The 13,132-nt window shown below is 41.7% G+C and overlaps 1 protein-coding gene across 1 annotated transcript in view; it reads right to left on the reverse strand.

Annotated features, from left to right (window-relative positions):
* Positions 1-698: 698 nt before the first annotated feature.
* Positions 699-13,132, reverse strand: part of CPLX4 (complexin 4) — a 43,813-nt gene continuing 31,379 nt past the window's right edge. The window contains exon 5 of the mRNA XM_039544530.1: positions 699-1,145. Coding sequence (XP_039400464.1) covers positions 918-1,145 — 228 coding nt within the window. The 3' untranslated portion in view covers positions 699-917. The remainder of the gene's footprint in view (positions 1,146-13,132) is intronic.

Here is a 13,132-nt window from a genome sequence, read left to right on the forward strand (position 1 = left end):
TAATTTCATTTAATAATCTCAGTTTAGCCTATGCTGGATATTTGTCAACATCAGAAACCCACAGCATTTGGCACAAATGGCAATCCAGGAGAGACCCTCTATTGTAATAGTAAGTTTGTGTTGTAGTTCAGGACTGAGAAGCAGTTAAAGTAATTGGAGGAAGTTTGCATTGTTCATTATTCCTGGCTCTAGTGCTAGCCACCTATCTTTGATTTACCACAAAAATCACTATATTCACTCCGAGCTGTGTGATTGTGCAGCATCTCCTGCAAGTTCTAAATCCATAAAGCATTTGTCCTAAGATGCATTGTTATAAATTTCACGATTTTTTTTAAAATGTTTAGCATAGAGGTGGTCAAAAAAGGGAAATCTAGTTTTGCAAAATGTGTCAATTTCAATATTATTTTTGTTTTGAAGAGTTTGAAACGGAGCCAATTTTCATTTTTAACATTTTTTTTCATGATTTATTTTTTCTGAAAACAATATCCGAGTGGTTATAGACATTTTTCATTTACCAAAGACCTGATTTCTGGTTTAAAAAAATTGAAAACCGTTCTTATAAGCTTTTTGATGTTTTCAATAAATTTTTTTGGAAAAAAGGCAGCACTTTTTGCAAAAAATAATTTGACAATTTTTCATGAGAAATGTTGTTTTTGAAAATGCCATTTTTCCATGGAAAAAATTTGTTTGAAAAATGCTGACCAGCTCTAGATTAGTGCTATTTAAGCAGGTACATTGCTTACATTGATTTAAATCTGGAGGTTTAGAAGTCTCTCTCTCTCACACACACATATATACACATATTGCTTTGTAACTATATGGCATTCCATCAATTTTGCTTGTACCATGCAGCAACCCCCATGATACAGTATTAAATTCATATGGTTCACAAAAACTCTCAAGCCTTGGTTTCTCTTTCACATGACACAACATTTCTCTTCAGCTGCTTGCTTTATTTCAGTGAAAGTGGCTTGAGCTTTTTCTTTAATAGTGTCTATATCCATATTCTGAATGTTCTGTAACTGTCCAAGGATAGACTCCTTGTCTTCTTCTTCTACTTGATCCTCTGCCACCATTTTTTGGAGGTCTTCTGGTAAATCCACATCATCACCAGCCATTTGTATCTGGTTCTCATCCATTTCACTCTGTGAGGAAAAACAAACATAGTACATTCCGTTACGACAGCACGCTGCCTTTGCTAATATACGTCCTGATCTATCGCCTATCAAAGTCAGTAGGAGTCATTCCATTCAGTGGGAATAGAAGCAACCCATGGGTACTTCAGTCAAGATTTTTAGACACAAGAAGTAAATGTTGGTGTCTAGCCTAGGAAACCATAAAGAAGCCTGATTTTCAGAAAATGGTGAACACATGCCCTCTGAAAATAGGTCCCTGAAAAGTGTTTCAAGTAACGATCAAAAATTGAGACACTCAATCATTTGACACTTTTGAAAATCTTGGCCATCACTATTAATGGAGGTGATAAGTTGGTACCCTGTATGTGTGATCTATCTATATCAACATCATCATCAAAATCAACTCCCATAGCTAACCTGCAGTATAACTCACTTTTGGAAGCTTATTCTTTCAGCTGTGACCTACAGATGACATGAAGCTATATTTTTAAATATTTTCTAGGCTAAGAAGTCTATTGTGCGGGTGGTCCAGAAGTCATTAGCTTTAGAGAAATTGTGCTGTCATTTTTTTGTCGCAACGCTTAGGAAGTATCGATTAGATCCTGAAAACAAAGCCAACGTGCCAGTTTGCACAGTGCAAGTGAAAGCTGGAAAAAATATATTTGTATTTCCTCGGACCGTCGGAAAAGGCCTCCGATCAGAGGAGTGGTGGTGGTGGTTGTGCTGAGGATGGGGGTTGCCCTTTTAGAATTTGGCCATGGTAACATTATGCTGGGCTGCCGCATCCCTACCCCCAAATTAGAAACTCAGTAAGTCACTTTTTCTGATCTGTTTCTTTCCAAGCTGTAAACAATATCTGCAGTTCCCATGCAATCACTTTTCTAAGGGAAAGCTGACAGGTGCGGAGGAGCATGTGGTTTAGACAGAGGCATCCCTTAGGGGAGTATCTATAAATGGAGATTCCCTGTGTCCTAATAAGAATGAGAGGATGGAAGATGATAAAATACAGGTAGGAGCTGATGAAAAACAGTCCAATGAAAAAAAGTCTCATTCAGTTACATCATGTAATGGCAGACGGCTAAAAAGTGACAAGTTTTTTAAGTGCTTATTGTTAGGATATAGCTATTCAGGCCTGTCTGCAAAGGCCTATACTTTAAGAATTTAGGTGTATTATCATCACTTAGCTAGTTATAGAAACAAAACAAAAACAAAAAGATGGCCGGAAAGCCGCCCCTGAAAATGTGCCGCCACAAGCATGTGCTTGGTTTGCTGGTGCCTAGAGCTGGCCCGGGTGGTGGGATATAATTTGGTTAAATAACCATGTTACAGTATGTTAGGATTGGTTAGTTAAATTTCAGTAAAACGATTGGTTAAGGTATAGCTAAGCAGAACTCAAGTTTTACTATATAGTCTTCAGTCAATCAGGAAGTAAGGGGGGATTGGGAACAGGGAATGGGGGTGGGGGAATTGGAATCATGTTTTGCTAAGGGGGGAATGGGAGCAGGGACGGGTCTGTGGTGTCAGAGCTAGGAAGGGGGACACTGAGGAAGGAAACTGGAATCATTCTTGCTAGAAGTTCACCCCAATAAACATCCAATTGTTTGCGCCTTTAGACTTCGGGTATTGTTGCTCTCTGTTCATGCGAGAAGGACCAGGGAAGTAAGAGGGTGAAGGAATAAACTCTGTAACATCTTGGTGCCGTGACTCGGATGCATCGCATCGGATAGGTGAGTGGCAGCCTGTAAGTCCCCCTCCCCAACAGTCCACGCAGCTGCTTGGAGGGGGTATAGTGAACGCTCGTGATGGTAGTTGTGGGTTCTGGCAAGCCTGGGTAAAGGATTTTTTTGGATAAATGGATAAGGAAGAACCAGGGCCCATACTAGGTGCGGGGGTCAGCCTGGGATGAGATTAAAAAAGGAAATCGAGGAAGTGTTAGGGGACCCAGAGGGATGGGGGGTGGCTGAGGAGCCCACCCTCCTTTGGTATATGGGTAGTGAAAGAAGGTCCCTGCCCATGGGGACTGGATGCCTTCCAGGGAAAGGAGGCACTTCAGTCCACTTGTGAGAGGTTTGAAGTAAGGGCAGCATTATGGGAAGCTGCCAGTCATCTTTCAGGTTTGGTGCTGTTTCAGCAGGGGCTGCTGAAGGGTTGTAAATTAGTTAGGGTGGTTAAAGATGATTTGGCACAACAGGGTTTAGATTCAGAAGCAGAGTTAACAGACCACCTTTAGAGACAGGAGCTGGGACTTGGTCCTGGGAGAGTGGGGGAAAAAAAGTTTCCAAGTGAAAAATGGCAGGGTTTGCAGGAGCAGGTAACACCCCCACTCTTCTCCCAGAGCCAGGATGAGAACCTGGGGGTGAGGGTTCCCAAGTGTTTCATCCCGGGGAGCCTAGTCTTGGTTCAGAGCCAACTATATCCTTTTCTTTTCCTTCTTCTTTCTCTCAGTTTACTTAATTTGCTGCTGGTAGCCTGTACTTTAAACTGACCTGACAGGCTTAATTGGTTTCTTTCCACCTCTTCCCCTCCTCCACCCCTGCCTTTCCACACTTTTGTTTTTCCCAAGTTTTAATGGAGGGTACACTTTGGATACTCATGTGAAATGTTTTGGTGTTTTGTTTTGTATTGTTTTGTTTGGGACAAAGTATGATGGAGGTCTGCCGTATTCCACTGGAATTTTGGGAGTGACAAATTGAATTGATGGAGACAAATGTTTTACTGCCTTTTGAACAGTCTCAAGGTAAAGACAGCACAGGTTAAGGCAGCTGCGTGGCAATAATTGTACTTGGTGGCTGAGTTGTTAGAGACAAAAGACACTACCTTAATATAGGAGTAAGTGATTTAAAGAAGTAAGTGAAAAGTTACAAATACCTTTTGCAAAGGTTGTAAAGTGATAAGAATACACCTAAATTCTTAAAGTATAGGCCTTCGCAGACAGGCCTGAATATCTATATCCTAACACTTATATGCCAAGGCTAGAAGTCTAAATAATAAAATGGGTGAACTAGAGTGCCTCGTCTTAAATGAGGATATTGATATAATAGTCATCACAGAAACTTGGTGGAATGAGGAATATCAGTGGGACACAGTAATACGAGAGTAAAAAATATATCCGGAGGACAGAAGAGGTCATGCTGGTGGGGGAGAGGCACTATATGTGAAAGAAAGCATAGAATCAAATGAAGTAAAAAAACCTTGAATGAACCAAACTGTATCATGGAATCTCTATGGATAATAATTCTATGCTCTAATAATAAGAATATAGCAGTAGGGATATATTACTGACCACCTGACCTGGATGGTGATATGCTCAGGGAGATTAGAGAGGCTATAAAAATAAAAAACTCAATAATAATAATAATAATGGGGGATTTCAACTATCCCCAGATTGACTGGGTACATGTCACCTCAGGATGGGATGCAGAGAAAGTTTCTTGACACCTTAAGTGACTGCTTCTTGGAGCAGCTAGTCCTGGAACCCACCAGAGGAGAGGCAATTTTGATTTAGTCCTAAGTAGAGCACAGGATCAGGTCCAAGAGTTGAATATAGCTGGACTGCTTAGTAATAGTGACCATAATATAATTAAATTTAACATCCCTGTGGCAGGGAAAACACCACAGTAGCCCAACACTGTAGCATTTAATTTCGGAAAGGGAACTTCACAAAAATGAGGTAGTTAGTTAAACAGAAATTAAAAGGTACAGCATCAAAAGTAAAATTCCTGCAAGCTGCATGGAAACTTTTTAAAGATACCATAAGAGAGGCTCAACTTAAATATATACCCCAAATTAAAAAACATAGTAAGAGAACCAAAAAAGAGCCACGGTGGCTCAACAACAAAGTAAAAGAAGCACTGAGAGGCAAAAAGGCATCCTTAAAAAAGTGGAAGTTATATCCTAGTGCGGAAAATGGAAAGAGCATAAACTCTGGCAAATGAAGTGTAAAAGTATGATTAGGAAGACCAAAAAAGAATTTGAAGAACAGCTAGCCAAAGACTCAAAAAGTAATAGCAACATTTTTTAAAGTACATCAGAAGCCACTGGACAATCGAGATGCTAAAGGAGCACTCAAGGACGATAAGGCCATTGTGGAGAAACTAAATTAATTCTTTGCATCAGTCTTCACAGTTGAGGATGTGAGGGAGATTCCCAAACCCGAGCCATTCTTTTTAGGTGACAAATCTGAGGAACTGTCCCAGACTGAGGTGTCATTAGAGAAGGTTTTGGAACAAACTGATAAACTAAACAGTAATAAGTCACCAGGACCAGATGGCATTCACCCAAGAGTTCTGAAGGAACTCAAATGTGAAATTTCAGAATTACTAACTGTAGTTTGTAACCTATCATTTAAATCGGCTTCTGTACCAAATGACTGGAGGTAATGTGATGCCAATTTTTAAAAAGGGCTCCTTAAAAAGATGACCTCGGTAATTACAGGCCAGTAAGCCTGACTTCAGTACCAGGAAAAGTGGTTGAAACTATAATAAAGAACACAATTGTCAGACACATAGATTAACATAATTTATCGGGGAAGAGCCAACATGGTTTCTGTAAAGGGAAATCATGCCTCACCAATCTACTGGAATTCTTTGAGGGGGTCAACAAGCATGTGGACAAGGGGATCCAGTGGATATAGTGTACTTAGATTTTCAAAAAGCTTTTGACAAGGTCCCTCACCAAAGGCTGTTAAGCAAAGTAAGCTGTCATGGGATAAGAGGGAAGGTCCTCTCATGGATCGGTGACTGGTTAAAAAGACAGGAAACAAAGGGTAGGAATAAATGGTCCGTTTTCAGAATGGAGAGAGGTAAATAATGGTGTCCCTCGGGGTCTGTACTGGGACCAGTACTGTTCAACATATTCATAAATGTTCTGGAAAAAGGGGTAAACGGTGAACTGGCAAAATTTGCAGATGATACAAAACTACTCAGATCCTTCCAGGCAGACTACGAAGAGCTACAAAAGATCTCTCAAAACTGGGTGACTAGGCAACAAAGTGGCAGATTAAATTCAATGTTGATAAATGCAAAGTAATGCACATTGGAAAGCATAATCCCAACTATACATATAAAATGATGGAATCTAAATTAGCTGTTACCACTCAAGAAAGAGATGTTGGAGTCATTGTGGATAGTTCTCTGGAAACATCCACTCAATGTGTAGCGTCAGTCAAAAAAGCGAACAGAATGTTGGGCATCATTAAAAAAAGGGATAGATAATAAGACAGAAAATACCATATTGCCTCTGTACAAATCCATGGTATGCTCACATCTTGAATACTGCATGCAGAGGAGGGCACCCCATCTCAAAAAAGATATATTGGAATTGGAAAAGGTTCAGAAAAGGGCAACAAAAATTATTAGGGGTATGGAATGGCTTCCGTACGAGGAGAGACTAATAAGACTTGGACTTTTCAGCTTAGAAAAGAGACGACTAAGGGGGGGGATATGATAGAGGTCTATAAAATCATGACTGATGTGAAGAAAGTAAATAAGGAAATTTTATTTACTCCTTCTCATAACACAAGGAATCTTAGAGATTATCTAAGAGTTTCAGTGTTTGCTAAACAGGAACACGGTACTCTTATGCTAGAATAAGAATGTCCACACATGGAGTTAATCAGGAACTAATCCATGGGTAAACAAGCCTTAAGAACAAACTTCTTCTACCAAAGGCTCCTCAAAAAAGCACATCAGCATGAGAAGGCGCTCGCATACTACAGTGATGAGGGTGGTAATAGATCCTATACAGGATAAAATAATTGGACAAATTCTTCTCCATCTTCCTTAAACCAAATATACAAAACAAACTATATTTAGGTCTCCAGTCAGCATCTGTCTATGACAGAGGTGGGCAAACTTCTGCCTGCGGGCCACATCCGGCCCATGGGACCATTTTCCCCGGCCCCTGAGCTCCTGGCTGGGAGACTAGCTCCCGGCCCCTCCCCTGCTGTCCCCCCCCCCGGCAGCCTCAGCTCACTCCCCCGCCGGCGCAGTGCTCTGGGCAGCAAGCTCCTGGGGCAGCACAGCTGCAGAGTCTGGCCTGACCCAGTGCTCTGTGCTGCGCGGCGCGTGGCTGGCTCCAGCTGGGCAGTGCGGCTGCCTGTCATGCTGCAGCCGTGTCGTCAGCCACCGGTGCTCCAGGCAGCGTGGTAAGGGGGCAGGAGGGCTGGATAGAGGGCAGGGGAGTTCGGGGGTGGGCAGGGGCCGGGACTGTGGATAGGGGTTGAGACAGTCACAAGGCAGGGAACAGGGGGGTTGAATGGGGGCAGAGGTTCCAGGGGCTGTCAGGGAGAAGGGGTGGTTGGATGGGGCAGGGGTCCTGGGGGGGCCATCATGAAGAAAAGGGGGGGGCTGGATGGGGCAGTGGGCGAAGTTACAGGTGGGTAGGAAGAAGGGGTGGTTGGATGGGGCAGGGGTCCTGGGGGAGCAGTCAGGAAGGAGGAGGGGATGGAAGGGGCGGCGGGGGGCAGTTAGGGGCAGGGGATCCGGGGGTGGTCAGAGGACAGAGCAGGGGGGGTTGGATAGGGGGCAGCAGCAGGCCCACACCTGCCTGTTTGCCCCTAACTGGCCCTCCATACAATTTCTGGAACCTGATGCAGCCTTCACACCAAAAAGTTTGCCCGCCCCTGGTCTATGACAAGCTGAAAGTGAGGGACTGTATTGTGCATAATCAGAGCACTGGTTGCAGCATCGTTAAGTGGGGTAATGGGAGGACTTAAACAAAAGAGAGGGTGGAAGTTGGGCATAAGGCTGAGAATGCAAACGAGAGACAAGGGAAGGAACTAGTTAAGCAATTAAAGGGAACGAAATGCAGCGAATACTATACACGCTTGTTTCCTGCTTGCCTGCTGAAAAGCCCTGCCAATGGGACTATGTCAATTTTTCAAACAATGGCCATTTTGTTCAAATTTTATGGTGAATTCTGATGGGTTCAGCATTCAGAAGAGCAGGATATTTTGACACAGTTCACACATCAAAGATAAGCATTAATGCCTCATTATATCTCCAAAATGAAGCATGACAGAGGCTAAGGCCCAATCTGCATAAGCAGTAATGCTGTCAGCAGAGGTGTTTCAAAGAGTGAGGGGGTTCCGGTATCTGAATGACTGTATGAATGAATCAGTGTAAAAATGAATGAAAGAATGCACACGTGCAGTGGACATTCAGTCTCAGTTCTATAGCAAGGGAGGTCAGATTGGCTTACCCAATTGCTTAATCATTATTTACTGTTACAGTTTTCCGTGTGACAATATATTTGATAGCTTTGTTTACCTCAAATCTGATTTTTTTCATATGCTGTTAAAATAGCCTGGGCAATACCAGAGTTAATATGATGCAAATAAAATCAACATGCCATCTCGCGGCTGCTTGCAAGAAGCAATAGGAATATGATTTGCTACCACTAGATCTGTTGAAGACAGCAACAATATTATAACAAATATTCTTTATAGAGTTAACAATGTGTTAATAGGGAAACTTTTGCTACAAAAGGAGTTTCTCTTCTTGAGGTTCTTCCCAACCAGTAGTATAGGTGGATGAAGGCAGACTTCAGATGACAAAAGTTACCTTAAAAATTAGGCAAATTCCCATTAACTAGGCAGCCATAGATTTCCCAACCTTCAGAACTGTAGCAATAAATACATTAATACTACTCCATAATGAATTACTGTATATTAAACCCATACATGCACATGTATATACAGTACACTTAGCCCACCTCTACCCAGTCAATGGTGGGGTTGAACCAAAATCCCAGGACTGAAGATCCTGGACTGTTGAAGTGTTTGAAGTCTGGTTTCAGGAGGCAATTTTTTGGATTCAACTAGTCTCTGACTATAGTGGGCCAAATTTAGAAGTGATGCAAGCAAGTACAATTCTAGTGAAGTCAGGGGAATTGCAACTGCTTACACCAAATCTGTATTTGGCCCAGTGGCTGTTAATCTTGCTTAGAATTCCAGTAGGGAATAGACTACTAATGGTAAATTAAGAATATAAACCTCAGCCTTCCTTTCAAGGCAGCTTCTCAGAGCTCCAGTTTTCCTACTTTGATTGTTTAATGGAAATTTAGTTTAGATATCTGGATTCTACTGATTTGCAAAAGCCTGATAGAAATAATAAGGGATTTGTTCTATTAGAAAATCAGACCAATTTTTTCAGTGGGAGCTAGCTGGTGCCCAACACTTAAAAAAATCAGTTCTATCCTTCAGTTGCCTATATACAGAATTAGGTGGCCAACTTTAGCATCCTGTTTTGAAAGTCTTGGCCTTAATAGCAAATTCATTTTAGAGCCTGCTGAAAAAAAAATGAAAATATCCTTTGTAATACATTCATACCAAAACCCACCAATCCTTGCCAGCAAATTCTTTTTCATGATTTTACATGGAAGGTGCTCAGACACTATGAATAGGTGCCAGTATAAAATCCTAAGATAGATAGGTGGAAACATTGTTTTCACTGGTGAGGAAAGCATGGACTTCAATATTTTAACTAGGGGAAAGCATAATGTTACTTGAAGGCTTGTGGTCTACTGATGAATCACACACTACTTTCTACATGACTCTGCAAGTGCTTTTCAACACTCACTTCAGGACTTGCACTTCTGAGAGTATAGAGGACATTAGCCACCGTTTTGCTTTAGCCTACTTCCTTTAAAGCAGCATCTGCTCTAAGCCAGAGCCCTGATTATGAACCTTATACATCAGTGTAATTAGCAATCATCTAGTCTAACCATTCAGGCTGATCAATTCTATTTAAAATCAAAGCCAAAGGGATGAAAGATCACAGACTAATCCATAGGGGAGCCAAACGATCTCCTCAATATCATTAAGCAACAGACTACATTTAGGTTTATCATTCTGTCATGTGATTTGCCTGTGCCTAACATACAGCAGTGCTTGGATACGGTGACACTGAGCAGAATTCAGGGTTGTTTCAGTGCTGTGCAATGGGCAGATGGCAATTCCAATTAGAGTGAATCTGCACCTACAATGAAAGTTGCATTCAAAATCTGACTTCATTAGGGCCATGGTTGTGTGCTGGGATTGCCGAGGGGAAGCAATTCTGCACCCACAGGCACTATGGCACTGCTGTAGTCTCAGGGTTGCAGTTACACTGTGCACAGTGCACTCCCACCTTTTTGTGGAGAAGAATGCCTGGCAGATTTATAGATCCACTAGCCCTTCTCTCCACAAACTCCCTTTGCAATGGAGAAAGATCTCACCTTCCACCCCTGCAGAGCTCCATGGCGCACAACTGGTGTGTGGAGCCTGCATGGAATCCCCAAATCTTACTCCTCTTTCTACAGCAGAGCTACATCTGTTGTGCTAGGCCAGGGCCTGAAGAGAGGATTTGGCCTTGCACGGGAGTCCAGTATGTGTTTTGTACAGACAGTTCTCTGAAAACTCAGTGCTCCAAATTCTCCGCTTCAGGAAAGTTTCCCTTTGTGCTTTGACAATATCTATGAGGCAGAATGAGATTATCTAGCATGCAGCATAACGTCTAGCAAATCCCTTATTTTGAGACTAGTGCAGTTATTAAATTGAGTCAGTGATAGTCTGGCTCCAAAAAACAAAAAGGTTTTTAGGGATTATGAGGCTGCATGTAATTCATGACATGTTTCTTTGGTTCTTCATGCATTGTAAGAGGAAAGTGTATTCCTTTTTTAACTTAAAAAAAAAAAGAGAATGTAAGTGCATCATTTTATAATGAGCCTGTTATATGGATGATGCTTAATGATATCTGTAAACCTTTTCCTTCAAGTGGCAATGACTGAGAGACTCTTCATATCCAGCAACCAGGAATCTGCCAAAGCAACGTCAATGGACAGTGAAAGTGCGGAGATTAGATTATACAGTACATTTCAGCTGCAGTCCAGATGGTGCTTAGAATGATATTTTGCAAAGTCTTACATAAAATCTGGGGGAGGGGGGGCGATTTACGTTTCACTTCTAAAAATATTCATGACAAAAATTCAAGAAACTGACAAAGTCCCACAATTCTTTCCCTCTCCCTTGACCATTTCATTCTGACATTTTGCCCAGATCTCCTAATTTTTCCTACAATTTTTCCACCTGGTTCCTCACTGCCACCTCAGACCTTCTTTTTAAAGAAGCTATAAGCCATTCATGTACAGCTAGAGAGATGTCATCTCCCCGCCGCCCACCCCATTTTTTTGGGGAGGAGGGGTAAGGCAACAAGAAAGATTTTCTAGCCACTTCCAAACGACCTGGGCACAATGAGTAGTGAGATGTACAGTTACTGATTTGAGTATGCCAGTCTGGGCTTTAAATGTGCAAGAGATAAACACAAAAAATCAGAGCTAAAAATTCCACTCCATGGTCTTATTACTGCGCATTCAATAACACAACACAGGTGGGAGCCAAGGAAAAGCACTGTCCAAGGTGAAAACAAACCAGTTTACTTTTCAGAGGGTAGATTATACTCCTGGGGAGAAAAGAAGAACAGGGCACCAGTGGATAAGGGATGATGATGACTCCAAACCAGATTTTGATGCCAGTTACAACAGTGTAAATCCAGACTTCATGAGGACTTTTGTGGTTGGTAGTGCTAGAGATGCCAGTGAATAAGGCACTGGATTGGGATTTAGGACACCCGGGCTACATTCCCATCTCTGCCACTAATCTTGGGCAGGTTGTCTCATCTCCATTATCCTTTCCCACTCTCTCTCTCATCTATTGGGACTGAGAACTTTGCAGGGCAGAGATGGTCTCTTACTATATGTCTGTACATATAGTGCAGCTCAGTGCAATGGGATCTCAACTGAGCCACTAGGCACTACTATGACAAAAAAATAAGAGGGTTAGTTTGATTTACACTGGTGTAAAGCAGAACACAGTCTAGGCCTACATTTAAAAACAAACCCTATCTGATACAGAAGTCCAACAGAAGCAAAACTATGCATATCTCTTGATCTAGCACAGGACGCAGTATGTTGGATTCTCTCCCTGGCTGTGCCTTAATTAAAAATAATAATGCAATACCATCTCTGTCTAACTAGCAGCTATAAATCAAATACTGGACCATAACATTGAGACTTGACATCTCAGGTGCTGCTCAGATGTCAAATTCAGAGATGCAAAAATATTTTTTAGAATCAGATTTGGTATAATTTAAAATTTAAAATGTTAGTTTCATCAATGTCTTTGAATTTTCAATCTATTTTTCTAGACAAATCGCAGTAGGCAGCACACAGCAACATATGTACAGTGTAACAAAGCTTACTGGCCAAGGTATTGAATCCACACTGTTCTTCCACGGTTACACCAGCACAACACTGAAGTGAGGTACTGATGAATCAGGTCCCCCAATGCAATGTTTAAAGCAGAGAGCTGTGCTCTTCCCCCGTCTCACAGAGGATTCTTTGCTGACTACTGATTAGTTCCCTCACCGTTATGCTTTCTTTTCCTGTGCAGAGAGGGATAATCACCTCCAAGTTTCTTGGCTCCTCTGTGCATGCAGTCCCAAAGTGCCTCATCATTATTATTAAATATTTATATCTTAGCGCCCAGAACCCCCAATCAGGACTGGGGTCTCATTATGCCTGGTGCTTTACTTTTGTTATTTTACCTTATAAATATTAGGAATGCCAAGTCCCGTCTTCTCTATTTTGCTGAAAGTCTTTCTTAGAGGAGCCAGACATATAAATCTGGAACTTTCTCATCCTTCAATTGAAGTGGGAAGCTATAGATTTTTTTTTTTAACCCAAAGAGCTTTTCTTCAAAATCTTATTCAGTCCATTGAGTTACATAGGTGTCAGACAACATTTTAAACAGTCTGAATAAGAATTGCTTCCCCTCACACATTATCAAGGTTTCACCTTGCTTGCTTTCTCTAACAGCATAATCCTCACAGCTCTCCAGTCATCCATGAAGTCTTCGAAGAAAACCAAGAGACACAGGCCTGACTTTCTAATGTAAGTAACAAGCAGCAACTTCTCATTCAACCTCTTTTTTTTTAAAGACTCTCTGAATATATTATAAA

This window comes from Mauremys reevesii, linkage group 6 (assembly GCF_016161935.1).
Source record: "Mauremys reevesii isolate NIE-2019 linkage group 6, ASM1616193v1, whole genome shotgun sequence".
NCBI classification, from domain to species: Eukaryota; Metazoa; Chordata; order Testudines; family Geoemydidae; genus Mauremys; species Mauremys reevesii.